Below are 19,841 nucleotides of genomic sequence, written 5' to 3'. Positions count from 1 at the left end.
AAAATGAACCAAACGCAACGTGTGTGTGTGTGTGATGGGGCTCATATTAGGATTGCTCCAAGAGGACATCGTGATCCAGCCAATGCATCCGAGGGCTGAAGGCGAAGACGAACGGAAATCATTGATGTTTCTCGGCCGTAACCGATAAGGTAGAAACCCCCGCTGTGCCATTGGGTGCCTATAACATGTTCGCTCTGTATGTCAGTACAAATTAGCGCAAGCTTATTAAATTAAGAGAAATTATAAAACTTTGACATGATGTGATGAATACTGCCGGGCAAAGCGGGAGCGTTGAAAATAGTGGTGTGGGGTAGAAAAAAACTGGTTTGAAAACTTGTCGATGACTGGCAATAGTATACAACAGACAGAGATTTGAAAAAAAGTTGTAACGAGATTCAGCAAATTTCAGATATTATCTTGAATTTGATTTACTACATTAGTTACTATACTTTTTTTTTTTTTTTGAAGAATCCATCCTCATTTTGAATTGGAACGTTTTAAACTGAAATACGTTTTAACTGAAATTGTGTGATTAACTAACTAATTTAAAATTAAACGAAACATTTAAATATTGACATAAAATTATAAATCTTATCTTGTAAAAACAGCGTCGTCACAAAATTTTTAAGGCAATTTAAAGAAAAATTTAATAAAAAATTTAAGTGACCTTGTTCTTAGGATTAACTTTTATATTAAATGTTACATAAAATTAAATGGAATATGATGCAAACGTCTATACTGTAGACTTTTGCTATATTTCGATATAAAATTTTCGTTTTTTTCGGATTTTTTCATAGACTTTCAATAACGGATAATTAAAGTGCTGTTGGTGAATTATATTTGAAAAACATATTTGAATTACATAACGAGGTTTCCAAAACTAGAAATATTCCCCCTTAATGTGCGCCGCGCGTGAGGTGACCGTGACGTTACCCAGTTACCCGATTCCAGTAGTCGCTTTAGGTGAGAAACGTCTTTTAGAATGAACTTTTTGAGTTCTTATCCTAATCTGTCAGCTGGGCACGAACCTCTGTTACATCGGCTACGGGAATAAGGTGACAAGACTCACGTGACTCCGACTCGACTCGACTATCGTCACCTCACGCGCGGTGCAGAATAAGGGGGATTGTAAAAGTCGTTTGAGATTCTAGAGAGCTTTAGCGGTTTTAGCGAGGAGTGTCAAATAGAAACTCCTGGTCTGAATTGGGAGTTTTGTTTCCTAGACTTTCATGGTGCGCCCTAGGATTGGTCGATCTTGGATCGATCCTTAGGAGATCGATCTTTTCAACTCCGATTTTCGATTTTTCGGATCGATTCTTTGGCCAGGAAAAATCGATTAGATCGGTTTATTTTCGATCCGATCTTTCGATCTTTTTTCTCATTTAGGGAAAATAAGGTTATAATGGCCACCTTAAGGAGGACGCTTATTTAACCATAGGAAACAGCAATAATATGTGAGTTACATCATTGTTATAAACGTTCAAAAATGCATTTTAAATTTTGTGCCGAAATCTGAAAACCAGTCACTGTAGGGGCAGTATAAGCACCATCAATCGGAATACGATGAGCGTTTTCTGTCGTAGAATCTAGCAGCGATTATAATTTGATAAAGTCAACTGAATTATAGGGCTACAGCTTGACTAGATTACATCTGACGATTTACCTATTGGTAAGGTGTCGGAGAGAAAATCAGAAAACTAGAGTTCGATTACTGGTCAAGCCGATTTTTTTTTTCATTTAGCATTCATGATCAGTTGAAAAATAATTTTAATTTTTTTTATTTATTTCAATTGAATTTCGAAAATTATTTTCAAACCTTATGAATTTGGTGAAAGGTGTTTGTGATTGATTAAAAATAAAAAAATTGCTAGAATTTGCTAATCTTAAGAAATAATAGCAATTTTACAAAAATTCCTTTGTTAAAAAAATTGATTTTTTTTCCGCATATTTTTTTTCGAAATCTATCACATTCATTCAAAAATCTAAATAAAAATACCTTGAAATAATTTTTTTTAATTTCTAAAATATTTCTTGTCTGTACATGACATAATGTATCAAAGCGTTTCCGAGATATTTAGATTTTGATTATTTAGTGTTGTTTTAAAGCACCAACTTTGGTTCACCTTACAAAATAGCGCTTAAATTTTTTTTCTTTCCATATGAAGAAGGACTATAAAAATTTGAAATTTAGTGTCTTTTTTGCAAATTTTTGAAAAAATGCAGTTCCTTCTTGTAATAAATAGAAAAGATCGATTAATCGGAGATCGATCTTTAAGCTCCGATTTTTTAGATGGATCGATCCCAGAACCGTTCATCTGAATCGATCTTGGAGATCGATCTTTTCCCGAAGATCGAACAATCCTAGTGCGCCCATAAAAAAGCAATGACGCAAAATTAAAGATTTCAAGAATTCATTGAGAAACTCCGAAGAAACTGTATTATTTGGATGCACCCGAATAAAGTTACAAACCGCCAAACTTCCAATAGTGTCATATTGACAGTCAAGAGCGGACTAGCGTTAAGGGGTTTTGAAGGTTTTGAAAGACAAGATTTGAATTTTTGATTTTCTTTCTCTCGGGCTCAGTAGCAAACCTTTATTCCTTAAACAAGCAAAACCGTCACCCGGGACGATGCTTATAATGGAATTGCAATACAAAATCTACACATATAAAATGGATTTCTGTCTGTCTGTCTGTCTGTCTGTTCCCTATAGACTCGAAAACTACTAAACCGATTTGCTTGAAACTTGGCAGATGGAGGTATTGGAGACCGGGGTAGGTTCCTATAATGGTTTGGGACCCCTCCCTATCCCTGGAAGGGGGGAGGAGGTCTCTGAAATAAATGTAATAAGCTTTCATAACTCGAGAACTGATCATGAAAATGGAACCAAAATTAGCATGGGAGTATATTTCGGTACAAGGGATGTTCCTAAAATGGTTTAATACCCCTCCTTCCTTCCAATGGGGAAATTAGAAGTGGGGAGGGGGGCTCCCATACAATTTTTCGCACAATTCGAGAACTAATCAAGCAAACGAAACCAAATTTGACATGCGAGCCTAAATGGGTAGGAAGAATATTTAAAAGATGATTTGAGATTCTTTCCACCCTGCAGTGTGGAAATAGAAAAAGAGAGGGGGGGCTCCCATACAATTTTTTGCAAAATTCGAGAACTAATCAAGCAAATGGAACCAAATTTGACATGGATGATGATTTGGGTAAGAAAAATGTTTCTATGATTATTTGGGAATCCACTCCCGTGGCTTTGGGCTTGTGATATAGCTCAGTTGGCATGTCTGTTGTCTCCTGAGCCGATGTCCGCGAGTTCGAGCCCAAGAATAAACATCGAACACAGTTGTACCGGATAAGTTTTTCAATAACGATCCGCCAACTGTAACGTTGATAAAGTCGCGAATGCCATATAGATGGTAAAACGACTATAATCGAAACAAAAAAAAAGAAAAGAAATAAAAAAAACCGTGGCTTGGGGAGACCTATAGGGGGAGTGGGGGTCTTCCATACAATTTAATGCTTTATTCGATAACTAATGATGCAAATGAATCCAAATTTCACATAGGAAGGTATAAGGTTACGAGACAAGTTTCAACGATGTTTTAGACCCATCTGTTCTTCCACTGGGCGAGATAAGAAGGTGGGAGGGGGCTCCTATACAGTTTAATGCATTACTCGAGAATTAATCGACCAAAAAAGAAACAAATTTATCATCGAAGTATATTCGAGTACGAGTAATGTTTTTGTTATATTCTGAGACCCCTCCCTCTTTCCAACGGGAAGAGGGGAAGGAGGAGGGAGATTTTTATACAATATTTTTGGATCACTGGGGAACTTATTATTCACAAGAAGAAGAAGAAGAAAATCAGAAAGTTTGTCTGCAAAATTGCTCCACCGTCTTCATCGTATTTCTCTGGGAAATCCCAACAAAAACATTGAAACGGATGTTGAAACAAATAGTGGTGCTGGTGCTGACATTAAACAAAATTGGAAATCTCGAGTGTTGGTACTTACGGCAGGAAATCATCAAAATCAAATCGTCGTTGGATTCAGGTGAAAACGTTTGAATTATCCATTTTACTTTTTTCCTCTTTCACCTTGCTCATTGTTATTGTAAACAGTCGTGAAGCGTCGCGTCAAGTCGTCGTGAAACATTTCATCCGCTTCTGTTCGTGAAATATTTCACACAAAACAGTTAACAACCCTTAACTCGGAATGGATCTAGACGAAATAATTTGCGTTGTATGCGAAAAAGTGGAAACCGATCCGAACAAAGTAATAGAGTGTCTCCAATGTCATAAAAGTGCGCATTTTCGATGCAAGAACATCCGGGGGAATGCAGTCAAAAAAATGCAAAACGCCGACTACTACTGCACAAGCGATTGCCAAGCAATGTACTTTCGGATGCGGGGGAACAAAGTTGCCGAGGACCGTATCGTCAACGAGATGAAGAAGATGCTAAACGAAATGCGTGACCTTAAGGAGTGTAACTTCGCGACCCAAAATGAAATGAGGGAGCTCAAACTCGTCAATATCGCGACGCAAGAAAAATTGAAAGAAACTGTGGTTAAAATCGAAAAAAGCCAAGATTTCTTAGCGGAAAAATTCGATAGCTTCGTCGATGAATTCAGGCAGATGAAAGTCGACCAGAGCGTTCTTCGGAGCGAAGTAAGAGACGTCCAAGACGAACAAACACAACTACGCGGAGATGTTAAAAAACTCGAGAAGGAAGTGGATCGTCTTAATCGGCAGGCTCTCAGCAAAAATGCTATGATTCTGGGTGTCCCTTGTTTAGAAAACGAAGTCACAGGAAACGTCGTCGCAAACATAGCCACAGTACTAGGTTGTGACCTTCCAAATGGTGCAATTGCCGAAGCAAAACGGCTTCATCCAACAAAGCCAGACGGTAAGCACCCGCCTATCAAAGTTGTCTTCAAAGAAGAAACATCGAAGGAACAACTTTTCGCCAAAAAAAAACTGCGTGGCCCACTGAACTCATCAGAACTTGGAAATTCTTACGCCAAATCTACCGGAAGAGTAGTTATTCGCGACGAGTTGACCTCACAAGGATTAGACCTGCTGCGGGAAGTACGCGGAGCACAGGAACAACTTGGGCTTCAGTTTGTCTGGCCAGGTAGGGATGGAGCTATTCTCACCAAACGTCGGTCTGATTCTAAAGTGGAGATTGTTCGTGCCAGAGAGGACTTGCGGAAACTAGAACCACCAAAGTCGAAACGGTCTCTTGAAACCTCCAACTTGGATATTTCGCTACAGTCGTCACCCGTCCTCGAGCCTCCTAATAAGCGTCGTTAATGATTAATATTGTCATAGTAAACAGCTTTTTTTCTATCACAATGGCTCCAAACGATAACATTAATAAAAACTTTATGTATGAATGTGTAGATGATTTTTTAGTAAATAAATATAATTTAACATACAGTCACGGTTTAAAATTATTACAATGGAATATTCGCGGGATGAACAATCCTGATAAGTTTGATACACTCAAAGATTTTGTAGATCGCTGTTCGAGTAACATTGACATAATTGTGGTGAGCGAAACATGGATTAAATCTGGAGATTCACAAATGTTCACTCTAAACGGATTCGATGGAATATTTTCCTGCCGTGAAACATCGCATGGGGGACTAGCCGTATATGCACGTAGTGACCTGAACGTTGATACTGAGGAAATAGAAGAAGACGATGGATTTCACTACATACGACTTCGTCTTCGCTTGGGTAACGGGCCACTATCTCTACATGCTGTTTACCGTCCTCCTGCATTCCGCTTTGCCAACTTTGTCGAGAAGCTTGAAAGCAAGTTGTCCTGTAATAGTAAGCACCCTAACTCAATCATCCTGGGTGATACAAACGTGCCAGTTAACCTGTCGAGCAACATAGTCGGCGAGTATCTCAGGATTTTGGAATCACGCAACTTGTTTGTTGTCAACAACGAGGTCACGCGGCCAGCCAGTGGGAATATACTCGACCATGTTGTATGTTCACAGAGCATCATCGCTTCAACAATGAATGAGACAATCTGCGCGGATATAAGCGACCACAACATGATTGTTACCACGCTGTCGAGCAGTACCAACAAAGATGTCCAATTCTTAAGTAAGAGCATCGTCAATCACCACCAACTAAACGCAGAATTCGCAGAAGCGTTGCAGAACATACCGTCGACAACATGCGCTAACGAAAAGATCAAACTCATTGCCGACAAATACAACGAGATCCGAAATCGTGCCACAAAAACAATAACAATAAGAGCAAAGGTGAAGAGGAACTGCCCGTGGATGACATTCGACGTCTGGAAACTAATGTCAACGAAAGACAAGATTTGGAAGCATTGCAAGCGTCACCCTGCGGATGAACACTCTAAGCATCTTCTAAAAGACATCTCCGGAAGACTGGCAAAGCTAAAAAGTCATTGTAAACGGTCATACTTTCTTCGACTTCTGCAAACAGCATCGCCAAAGCAATCCTGGAAATTCTTGAACGAAGCCCTCGGCCGCAAGTCCAAATCGCAAGATAATATTACGCTCAAGATTGGAAATGAAGTTCAGGTGGATCCAGCACAAGTTTGAAACAGCATCAACGACTACTTCTGCAATATTGGTCCCCAATTGGCTGCTAACATCGCAAGCAATCGAGACATTCAACAGTACAATTCACTTCGTTCGCAACCATCGCCTTCCTTGTTTTTGAGACCGGCAACCGTCTCAGAGGTACTGTTAGAAATCAGCAACTTAGATTCCAACAAATCTCCTGGTGCTGACAATATTACCGTGGACACACTAAAAACACATCACTTGGCGCTCTCCGATATCCTGACAGATATCTTTAATGAAATAGTCGGAACCGGAGTTTATCCCGACGCATTGAAACTAGCCCGAGTAACTCCTATTTTCAAGTCCGGAGACAGCTCAGACGTTTCAAACTACCGTCCAATCTCAACGCTTTCAGTATTGAACAAAATCCTGGAAAAACTTCTCGTCACCAGGATAAGTGAGTATTTATCGAGATACGACCTTATAAGCCCGCGCCAGTATGGATTCCGAAAAGGATGCAGTACATTAACAGCAACTACTGAACTCCTGGAAGATGTATATGACGACCTGGACAATCGTAACTACGCCGGTGCCCTGTTTTTGGACCTAAGGAAAGCATTCGACACAATAGACCACGCCTTGCTGTTGCAAAAATTGGATTGGTATGGCATACGAGGTCAGCCTCATCGGTTAATTGAGAGCTACATAACAGATCGACAACAATTCGTGTCTCTGAAAGGACACTCAAGTAGCAAAAAATTCATTACAACGGGAGTACCACAAGGGAGTAACCTAGGTCCGCTGATGTTTCTAGTTTTTATCAACGATCTTCCACAACTGAACCTACATGGCAAAGTTCGGCTCTTTGCAGATGACACCATAATATCATATAGTCACTCCAACCCCCTCCAGATTGTGGAGTGGATCGGTAATGACCTGCAAGTCCTTCAGCAATACTTCGATTGTAACCTGCTTTCGCTCAACCTATCAAAAACATCGTACATGTTGTTCAACTCCGGTCGTCGCTCCATACCACAGCTGCCATTAATCCGTATAGGTAATACGATTATTGAACGAGTGCGCCAGTTCAAATATCTGGGATTACTTCTGGACGATACTCTATGCTGGTCACCCCACATAGAGCAACTGAAACGAACCCTCGCTCCGGTCTGTGGTGCAATATGGAAAATATCAGCGTTTATTCCTACTCACTGGCTGAAAAACGTTTACTTCGCGCTTTTCCACTCGAGGTTACAATACCTAGTATCGCTGTGGGGCAAAGCATGTAAAAGCCGCCTCAGGGAACTGCAAACCATGCAAAACCGTGTCCTCAAGACTATCTTCAAGTTGCCTTATTTATATCCTTCTGAGTTGTTATATGGCATGAACAACTCGGTACTTCCAATACGAGGTGCCCAGGAATTCCAAACGTTAATGTTCACCCACAAACTCCTGACAAGCAGAGAATCCCACCACAATTTGCGCCTCGAGAGAATGGCGTCGCACCGTTTGTCCAGAAACGCAAATCATCTCCGCCTATCCCGTGTAAGGACGGAATACGGGAAAAAGAAACCCAGCTACTTTGCCAGTAAACTCTACAACAATCTGCCAGAGACCCTGAAACGGTCTTCAACGCCCTCGCGATTCAAAGCGCAACTGTTATCGATCTGCAAGCAGAACATAAACCGCTTCCTCCGCTAAAAAATTATTTGTGCCACACGTCTTATTAATATCATCTTTTCGCTCTCGCCCCTCCACCTAGCCCACCGCCACCCAAACGCCGCTCCAAACCACCGCCACCCACCCGTCACCCGCCACCTCCCATCAGAAACGCACCACCGCAGCAGCCACAAAAAGCTACGAATATGTATAATACAAGTGTAACACCCTATTATATTGTATAAAATTGTGAAATAGCAAATGAAAAGTGCCAAGCACTCCTTCACAGAGCATTATCTCGCTCACTGGAGTGCTCATACATATTTTGGAATACCTAATATTGTAAACGAATTGTTAAAATTGTTTTGACAGGGTTTTGTGCCTGTTGGAGAAGAGGCTTGAGATAAGCTTAACTCCAGCGGGCTTTCCCTGTCCGAGGAAAAAATAAATAATAATAATAATAATAATAATAAATTTAATAGCAGAGGGTATTTCAGTAGAATTTTGTTTTTTTGAATATTTAAGGCTTCTTCCTCCTTTCACTGATTCGAAAGAAAAAAAGTGAAGGGAAGCTCCTATACATTTTTTTAGAACTCGGGCGTTATTTAGCAGGTGGTAAAAAACTGAGGAAAGTATTTAAATACCTACAAGAAATATTTCTAATATGATTTAGTTCCCATCACGGGATAGAAAAGAGAAGAGTGCCATACGTTCGTTTTGATAAATTGAAAAGCTCATAAAATGAATTTAACCTATGTACATAATTTCACAGGGGAGAGTAAAAGGGTGCGAGAAATGATTCTACGGTTTAAAAACGCCGAACGCCTCCGTTCGGGATGTAGTTAAGAAGCTGCACCTCAGTCGAAGTCATGTCCAGAAGCCCAAAACTAAGGCTGGGTTTTAAACGTTCAAGGTACAAAAGACCCCTAATCGTTACGAGAAGCAGAACAAGTCCGCCAAACCCCGTGCCTGGAAGTTTTACCTCAACATGCTAATGAAAGTTGAATGCTGCATCATGGACGACGAAAAATATGTGAAGGCCGACTTCAAACAGATCCCGGCAACCTGTTTTTCACGGCCAAGGATAAGTTCAGCGTTACGGGGCATGCCCGCATTCAGAAGATGTCCAAATTTGCGTATATATTACTGGTTTGGCAAGCCATCTGCACGTGCGGAAAGCGGAGTGCACCTTTCGTGACACATGAAAGATTGTCTCCAGAAGCGGCTGCTTCCTCTTCTTAAAGCCCACAACGTTCCAACAATCTGCTGGCCGGATTTAACCTCATGCCACTACTCTAAGGACGTGAGTTTGAGGTTAGTTTGCGGACAATAACGTGGTTTGAGGTGTAGTTTGCGGACAATAAGGTCAATATCGTGCCGAAAATGTTCAACCCTCCCAACACTATGCACAGCAAAAACTATTTCCTGTAAAATTACGCAAATGTCGTGTAACAAAAACGAGCAGGACATTTACTGTAATTTTACAGGTCGAAAAACCAATTACGTGATTTTTAGTTTTCAGTGTACAACTTTTTTACAGGACATTTGCTGTAATAATAAATGATTTTCGCTAACTTTTAAGGAAAACAATTTAAAATTACAGGTTTTGTTAATTACAAGTTGATTTATTTTAAAGGTTTCAGTTTTCAGTGACACGAAATAGTCAAACATTTTTTCTGTGTGGAGCTTCGTCCCATCGAGAAGTACTGTAGTGGCTTGTGATATAGCTCAGTTGGCAAGTCTGTTGCTTTCTGAGCCGATGTCCGTGAGTTTGAGCCCAAAAGTAAACATCGATCACATTTGTACCGGATAAGTTTTTCAATGACTGTCCGCCAACTGCATCGTTGATATAAGTCACGAATTACATAAAGATGTTAAAACGACTATAATCGAAACAAAAAAAAGAGAAGTACTGTAACGAGTGTAATCGTTGAAGAAAAGTGTTTTCTACAAATGCCTATGATTTTTTATTACTCAAATTCCTTTAGTTGCTTCAAAAACTAGATTTTTAAAAACCATTTTCAAAGCCACAGAACAGCCATAGATCAGTATGATTTTTAAGCGTCAAATCATAGTTTAGATTCTCCTCTATCGATGTGTCAGGAAATATTGTCTTATCTATTTTTCTCTGCTTGGTGACACTTTATTGAAAGTGTTTTGAAATTCTCATCGAAATGAGGAAAAACTTAAATTCTGGAATTTTCACGACACAGAGGTATTTTAAGGAAAAAATATACTTCGAAGTTATCGACGTTTTTCGGTGAGTTTTAAAAATAATCAAAACAAATTACCAGTTGTCCATACGTTTTGAGCTACTCTGGCATTCGCTCCTCTTCAGTGGACAAATTGACTGACCATCGTCTAAGCTATTTTGGTTTTGGACCAAAAAAAAATAGCTTAGACGATGGCCAGTCAATTTGTCCACTGAAGAGGAGCGAATGCCAGAGTAGCTCGAAACGTATGGAGAACTGGTAATTTGTTTTGATTATTTTTAAAACTCACCGAAAAACGTCGATAACTTCGAAGTATAAACAATCGCGGTGATAAAACCAAAAATCCATTAAGGAAAAAATCATACGTGCAATGGCCTGTCACAGCATTCAAAACAGATTAGTAATATTTTGCAGACTCAAAATGTTACATATTCTTCAAAACATGAGTGGCGCGTATTAGTCACATGAGACGTTATATGAACTTTCCCCCTAGTGAAGACAGTCCAAGAACTGAAGAAAGTATGTGTTGATTCACAGGGTATCTATTTGCGTATGGACTATAAACAAAAAAAAAGTAAAATTGTAAAATGAAGTTTAATAGTTATTTTTCGATCTCTGAAAATTTGATGGCAATCGGATGAAAACTCGAATTTTGCGAAAAAAATTTGTGTGTTCATCGTGAACACCCTTTAGGGTCATATTGCCTCGATCAACTTTTGAAGTAACAACTAAGTATGACTAAAATTACAGATTTTGCAAAAAAGAATGTAGAGGAGAGTGGGGTAACGAAGGCCATGGGGAAACGTGGGCCACTCTAAATATCTCAGCTGTGTGTTGAGATAAAAATCTCAATCCAACTGTCATCGTCGTCGCTTTGCGTAAGCATGTAGGATTTTAAAACTTCTAATAAAGATTTATGGGAAATGCACCCATTTCCTAAATCGATGTATGAACCATATACATTCTATTTAAGTGACATTTCTACACATATGTGGGTCCATTTGGACGAAAGATATTGATCGAAATTCGTTCCAGTAAATATTTGAAGTTGACTTTTTATATGCAACACCCCTTAAGATAACATTCGATTGTAGTTGGGTATCTTCCAAACCAATAAATATGATTAGAATTGTTGGTAAGCGATTGAAATTCAAGAACAAATGCTTGCCCTCTTTCACACCAATAAGATTATCGAATTGATTGTCCCCGTAGCTTCAAACAATAGCTGTCTGATTCAGCTAGTTTGCTCTTTATTTTGTTATCATTCGTCTGAGTCACGTCACTTCATTTCGGGACGTCAATTAGTGAGCGCCATTATGGTGTACTGATCTTTTATTTCGACTTAACCGAGACGATGACGAAGACGACGGCAACGGACGTCAAATAGTCGACTAGCAGGACTATAAGTTACTAGGTCTAGCTGCATACTTCTAGTAAATATGTTTGTGTATCGATTCGATGACTGACGGGCGTCGTCGTCGCCGTTCGTTGCTGCGAGAAAGGGTTTCCACGCTGCCGCCGGCGACGGATCAAGTATGTGCTGCGGAATGCGATTCATAAGATGCCTGAAGTAGTCTTTAGAAATAAGTCGAATTATTTCGATCGATTCGTTCCGTCTAAAGAAGTTTGCTGCCGGTTCGCCCGAAATGGGACGAAACCCGGAGTGCCTGTTCGACTCCGAGTTGGAAGGTGTGAAAACTTAATAAATTGTATTTATTTTCTTGTCCAGGGAGAAATCAGAGAATGCCGTCTGGTATGATTTTACTGAAAACGTTGATTACTAGGGTGTTCTCATATTTGATTGCTTTAACCTTAAAGTGTGACTTCAATGTTAAATCATTCTCACCATAAACCGATATTTATTCAATTTGCCTTATATTGAGGTTCTCAATATTTCTCAAATTCAAACATCATCTTCCCTGTAAGACTAATCGCAATTTCTTGCTCTCTTGTTCACAGTTTAACCAAGATCTCTACTCGTCAACCGGAGTCCCGCTGGCTGCGTCTTCGAGTACGTCAGCTGGATCGCACTCCCCATGTTCACCGCTTCTGCCGCCTTCCCTGTCGTCGAACGTCGTAGCATCGGCAGCCACCGCTCAGACGTCAACCTTAGCCTCCTCGTCAGCCACCTCCACCTCAAACACCACGATACCAACGATACCACTCGGGGCACTCCAGAGGCACATTACCAAAGAGGAAGACATCAGTACGGCGCGAAGTGATACGGAAGGTAAGAAAGAGTGTGGAGCTTGCAAGTGGAGCTCATAAACCTGACCTGAACCACCAATCCCATTCATCATTTATTCATTGGCCGATGATTGAAACCGTTTGAAGGACAATTTATTTATTACCACCACAAAACGGTTCCTGTTGTTGGATTTCGTTCGACTGACACCAAACGGTGTGCTCGTTTCGAAGATCGTCTCCCAGAAGGCTGCAACGCGCAGGTGGACTCAAACAAACATGTCAATTCGACATTTGTTGCACTTTTTCTACCGTTTCCCTTCGAATCTTCCTTATTCTTCAATGCTCATGTTTACTTACAGATCGTCTTATTTTGTTTGGCTATCTAAATCCACCGTGAAACAATATCTTTATAACATAATCATATAAACGCTCCAATAATGTAAAGGTACAACGATAAAAACCCTTCCATTGTGTGGTCGTCGTATCCTTTTTCGGGCTCTCGAGCCAAAGCTCATAAATGTTTAAATTATTGACCCCGACAGGCGCAGCACCTTTCTTTATCTGCGTTGCATCGTCGCTTTTCGTTTCGAAAGAAACATCTGTAAGCCCGTCGGTTTGCCGTCGCCGAATCATAAATGCTTCCGAGTTGTGCTTCCGAATGTTGCGTTGTACGCAAACGGACCTCCGGCAGCAGGTTTTATCCGTCGGGGCGCTGCAATTCAAATATTCGCCGCCACACATTTATCAACAAAAAAATTACCATCATCGCGAGAGATAAAAATGACGGGAAACATAATTTATTGTCTGCTACCGGGAGCTGATACCGAGGAGTCGGGAAACATTTTTATTGCCTGTATCATTGTACCCACAGCCATTTATCTACCGTTGAGTGGAGGGTGATTTCATAATTAAATGAAATGGCTGTTCTTTGGTAGTTTTGAAATTTGATACGGCCATACACTAATTAATATTGCTGTACGTACAATGTAACGTAGACATGGCCTTATCTCAGTATAGTTTGAAGGATTATTTTTGCCAAATCGGCTCAAAATTTTTTATTTTGGTGGCTAAATTTAAAAATATTTACAACACAATTTATTTATTTTTTGTTTTATTTGCCAAATAAAGTGAAAAAATCTGGGCAAAATCCAGGCATTTTTCAATGAAATCCGGGCAACCGCGCCGGGCCACATTTTGTTTAAAATATCAGGGCAAACCCGGATAAAACCGGGCAATCTGGTAACCTTACGTTAACATTATGCTGAACATTATTGGTCTTTTTCTTCTTTCTAAATCTATAAAGAAGCTTTTCAGTCTCTCTGTGAGGCTCAGTAGAATTCTGTTTGTTTCTTTTTGTTTGTATTCATACGTGATTTCTGGGCAGGTTAACTTTATCAACCTATGAAAAGTTCCTCCAATCACTCTTATTATGCTGCAATAAGAATGCTTACTCGGTGGACTTAATCCCTTCGCAGGAGAACGTACACGTTACCGTTACACATCGAATCAGACTCGAATGTTTTTACTGAAGGCCTATAAGTTCTTAAATAATTAAAACTATCACTTTTACTTCAGATTCGGTGAAAAAAAATTAAAAATAGAAAAAAAATTCATACAAAAATCATAAAATGCAGCTGAACAGCCTCGTTTTAAGTTAACCTTAAAACTTTTAACCTCACTTTAGGTTAATAAAAATAGCAAAATGCTGGTTAAGGTCATATTTACTCGAGTTGGTAGTTGCATCAAAACAACTGAGCCGATTTTCATGAATCAATTTGTTAAAATCATTGAGAATTTTCGAAATTATTTACGCAAATATGGCCGGAACATATCTCAAATCCCTTTTTTATCGCTCGGAGCTGGAACATGGCGAAGGGGGATTATAAAAAAATAATACAAAAAACCAATAAATAGGAATAAATTGCACGAAAGCTCGTATGCAACAAAATTGTATTTTATATCATTGCACAAAATCAATAATTCAAGCAATTTTTAATCGAAAAATTCAATGAAATCAAGGATACAAAAGGTGATAAAACTCCCATCTTTCACAACTTGTTTTTACCCTTGTAATCTTTCGTTTAGAGATTTGATAAATCTATCGAAATACCCATAAAGTACTTCAAACTATATTTATTACCCCCCCCCCCCCCCCCCTTCGTGTTTTTTGGAAATTTCGTAGGGAGGGAAGAATTTGATATTTGTTCCGCTCTTATTTGAAAAACAAATCTACGAATGAAGATTATTTCGAATTAGAGGAACTTTCTTCTAAACAATATTTCAACATAATATGGAACCGATCTTTTCGAAATGATGGTTATGCTGAAGTTTGATTCATGACTTTTTGACTTACCTTATTTCGTTTTTCTTACAATCATGATTTGAAATTGGTTTTGCAATTTTTGTCATTTGAGGCCCTAGACCAAAGGGGTATAAGTTAGGATTGCCAAATGGTTTCCAAAAACGCGGGACATTTTGAGAGAGAATAAAAAGCGGAACACGGCCGAAAATAGCGGGACTTCATAAAATGTGCTAGAAAAAGTCATGATATGTATGGTTTTAGGACTCTGGGTATAAAAGCATAAAGAAATAAAAGTACCCCAGCAAACATTTTTGTAGGTATATTTCTCAAAAACTTTGTTATTCGTTTCATATACATTATAGAATGATCGTATGAAACTCGAAAAAACAGCATTTACCTACCTAAGTGGAGGCAATATACATACCTATTTTCAATTTCTAGCTAAAGCGATAAGAGTTTACGAATTGGACCATATCCGACACCTTATACATACATACTGAGAAAATGCAAGAGAGTACAAGTTTTTTCTCTCAACGAACGCGAACCGTTGCCAGCGACATATTTGCTGCTTCTGCCATTGGGCAATTCTTGCAAATACACCATCTGGTTTTAAGCAATTTGGGTGCACTGCTGATCGCAGAGAGAACAAAAAAGCTGTTCTCTCGCTTGACCCAAGATTATTAGATCACAAGGTTCTCTGACTTTGTCAGTAAGTAGGCGAGGAGAGCGCAGTGAGGTTCAGTGAGTTTGTTTGTAAACATCGGAAAATTTGTTCGAGCTGAGGGCTTTGTTGGTAAACAAACTCCACGTACTCCATAGTAGCCAAATCAAAATGGCAGAATCGGGAGTACGAAATCGTCTTCAAAATCAAAATCGTCTTCAAAATCTGCAAACATGGCAGACTTTTTATCATATCCGATTTAAACCATTTAATCCGACTTCGAGTAACGATTTTCACGACTTTTTACTTGCGTTAGCTGGAATAACGATTCGCAGTAACGTTTTAAATGACTTGAGTTATCATTTTAATACGATTTTATGTTTTCTGGGACGGTGCTTTCATTATTGAAATTACTAGCTGATCCCGTACGAACTTCGTTTCGCTTTAAATCATTGGTACGTCAAAATGAGTTTAGAAAATGAATTCGAAACATTCTTTCGACAATTTTGGGGGAAAAATTCAACAGTGTTTAAAGTCGCTACTATTACTATTACTTGAAATTCAAATTAAAATTTATGTGAGAGTGTTTTCTTCTCGATCGGTTGCAAAATCTAGACATTATGGCAGAAATATGTACTATTTGTTTGTGTGCACGACTCTTTTGCTTAACCTTCACACTAAAATTGGTATCAATTAACTGCCTCCAACAAAATTATTGCACAAAACACTGAACTTTCAATGAAACCCTCTTTTTCTTTCCCATGGTCCGAATTTCGATAATTGAAACCAATTTTACGTTCCTCAAAACTCCCTTGTGCCATTTTTTTTATTTAAAATTATATGTAAAATAACGTCAGGAACTTGAAAACAGTGATCAGTGAATATAGACGCCCCTTTCGCCGACCCTTGACACGGAACATGCTACCTGGAGTCAATTGCTCATAGTTTATAACCCTCATCTGAACATTTTCATCTCAATCCGATGCATGATCACGACAATATCGCGAAAACAGTGAGCAACTAACATGGACGGCCTTTTTTTGACCACGATTCAAAACTTGACACCTGAAATCAATTATCTTTTCTGTTAAACTCCCATGTGCCAATTTTCATTACAATTCTATGCTCAATCAAGAGAATATCGTAGAAACAGTGAACAGATAATAACCCCTTTTGCCGACCCCTGAGTCAAGATTTGAAACCTGAAAGCAAAAGAGCGTCCCTCAAAACTCCTATGCGGAAATTTTCATCTCAATCCAATGTAGAATAACGTCAAAATTGCAAAAAACACTAAAGTTGGGTATGGACGACTCCTTCATTCGACTTCTGATCCGCAATTCGAAACTTGAAATCGATTGCTCGTCTTTCAAAACACTCATGTGCAAATTTTCATCACAATCCGGTGTATAATAACACCAATATCGCAAAAACATTAATCAGTGAATATGGACGACCCCTTTTGCCGACCTCAAACCCTAAATTTGATAACTGTAATCGATTGCTCGTCTCTCAGAACACTCATGTGCAAATTTTCATCACAATCCGATGTAAAATAACGCCAATATCGCAAAAACATAAATCAGTGGATATGGACGACCCCTTTTGCCGACTTCAAACCCTAAATTTGATAACTGTAGTCGATTGCTCGTCTCTCAAAACACTCATGTGCAAATTTTCATCACAATCCGACGGAAAATAACGTCAATAACGTGAAAACAATATTTGTCTTGTATGGACGACCCCCTTCAGAAGGGGTCGTCCAAAAATCTAAAAACATTTTTCATCATTCCTGGTCCTAATGAGCATCCATGCCAAATTTCAGATCTCTAGCTCTTAAGACGGCTGAGTCTATAGAGGACAAACAAACAAACAAACAAACAAACATACAGATAATTGCTTTTTATATAGGGTAGGTGTACCCTCCTCCGTCGTATCCCTCTGATTCGTCGCAATTCAAGAAAGCATGTATTAGAGCCGAAAAATCACTTTCCACTTTAATTGGCTACTTCACATGATAAACTTAAGCTTGTAAATTTATTTTCTATCACAAATTTGTCACTTTTAAAACTATTTCTTAATTTATTTGATATTGAAATCGCGAAGTGAATTGAATTATTGACGCACTCCGCCATATTGTAAAACGAACTTAGTGATCCCCCCAACGTGTTTCTTTGTTTTATCGCTTCCTGTCAATGCATATAACGATCAAAATCATAAAATTCGACAGAAAAGTGTTGAAATAAAATTAGAAAAATGATTTCAAACTAATCTGAACTATATAAATTTGTCGATATTCGATTGAAATCGAATCGCTCGGGCCCCATAATCCGTCGTTATTTTGCGACAGGAATAGAAACCGTTTTGCAAGAATTGGAATTAGACCGGTTCATTTTTACTATTTTTTGCTGAACACAGTCGGACTCATAGAGAATGAACATAATGGATTTCCAAGTAATCACAACACAATACAGTAATTTTGTTTATTTTGAAGCTAAGAACTTGAAGCGCTGGGAGATAAGTGCAAAAAGTCTATTTATATTAATAAATTACTTGAATGTATTCAGCATTGCTTATAATGCATGGTTTCAAATGAACAAAGAATTGATGGATTTTTTAGCTTAGTGGTTGGTGTTTTACAAATTATTTACTAACAGTATCGTGCATAATTAAATAGACGTTTGGGTGCACGCAAGAATATCTCCAACTTTCACATTTCTAACGTTCAACTCCAATGACATTTTTTCTTCAAAATTATTTCATATTTCAAGATTTGATAATTTTGGATTCTATTATCTGATGACACTAAACCTTTCCCAAGTGTTTGAAACATGAGATACATCAATTATTTGAAAATAAGACTTTTTAAACTTCTTGCATTCAAAGTGCAATATCTCACATACGACCAAACGCTTTGCTCTACAGAATGGTCACTGAGAGATCCTTGAAAACTAAAACTAAAACTTCTCCAGTTTTCAGAAAATCTCTGAATGGGGATCAACTCGAGGAAACAATTTCAATTCCTGGATCGAAAACCTCGATTTTTATTGAATCTTTACGATGCATGGAAAAACGATGCAAAAAATTCCCGTTGATGGTCAAAATGACAAGAGAATTTGGATAAGTGGATCATTTAAACTTTGAAATAAGAATTCATGAGTCTCTGGTTTGGATCTCAATACAAGTTTGGATAAAAAATCGGTAGATATGATTTTTTGTACATATAGTCGTTCAAAGTTCAACAAAATCAAACCCGCTTATATTCTGATTTCTACCATATAAGTTTTAATACGTGACTCATGTTTGCTGCATTTTTATAAATTCTCAGTGAATTTTCAACAAAAGATGTTTTGTCGTTTTTGACATATTACAATTTGAATGAAAAAAGTCGAAAAGCTTAATTTCAGTTGGATTACTCTACGTCATTTCCCAAAAATTTGAACCCAAACAACAAAATGTTAGGATAACGAAGCCTCAATTTCCGAAAAAAAAAACATTTTTGCAAAAACTTTTACCGCTCGCAAAAAAACTCGAATAGATGAGCTGAATCAGTCTAATGCGCATTACACGCATCAACGTGGCGTTGCTTTGTGTCGATATCCTTCGCCAGAGTTCCCACATGCATAAGAATACACATGTTGACAAAACGCAAGTGTGATTTTGCATCTCCTCAAATGTCTTACTATTCAGTCTCATTGCGTAGAAAAACATATAGTACTATTAAAAATGTTGATGTTCTTTAAATATATGCAGTTACTGTGTAAATTTGTGCCAAGTAATTTGTGAAAAATGTCTGTTTAAATGTTATAAAATCTTATTTTACAGACAAATCCTGGATCATGGCAGCCCAGTCCGTTGGAGAGTGTGTTAGTACAAAATACATTTGCAGGGTGGATTCAATTTGTAAGGTCTAATATTGTGCTGCCTGCAATTGCCTTAGCCAAGCAATGGTACCTAGATACAAAAACGCTACCTTGGGATTTCTTGGCAAGTCCATTTTATTGCGACTTAGATCCCTCTCGAACTTTGCAGTTATCCTGCACGGTTGATCCGTGCGAAGTAAATAATCGCATTTGTATGAACCGCAACCGCAAAATTTCAAATCTATCCCTCATGAGGGAGGAATAGTTGGAGACAATTTTGGTAGAATTGAATAGAAGGTATAATACTTTGCTGCCTGCAGATGCATTAGCCAAGCAATGGTAGACCTGTTTACAATAAAGCTATCCTAGTTTAATGGCTTATTGAGACTAGTT

General features: G+C 38.5%; 1 protein-coding gene across 1 annotated transcript in view; it reads left to right on the top strand.

Moving 5' to 3' along the window:
- The window catches only part of LOC129741610 (protein vestigial-like), a 134,827-nt gene that overhangs the window by 53,934 nt on the left and 61,052 nt on the right, over nt 1-19,841 (top strand). The window contains exon 3 of the mRNA XM_055733349.1: nt 12,398-12,668. Coding sequence (XP_055589324.1) covers nt 12,398-12,668 — 271 coding nt within the window. The remainder of the gene's footprint in view (nt 1-12,397; nt 12,669-19,841) is intronic.

The sequence above is a fragment of the Uranotaenia lowii genome, chromosome 2, assembly GCF_029784155.1.
Source record: "Uranotaenia lowii strain MFRU-FL chromosome 2, ASM2978415v1, whole genome shotgun sequence".
Taxonomy (NCBI): Eukaryota; Metazoa; Arthropoda; class Insecta; order Diptera; family Culicidae; genus Uranotaenia; species Uranotaenia lowii.
This window is presented reverse-complemented; position numbering and strand designations above follow the sequence as displayed.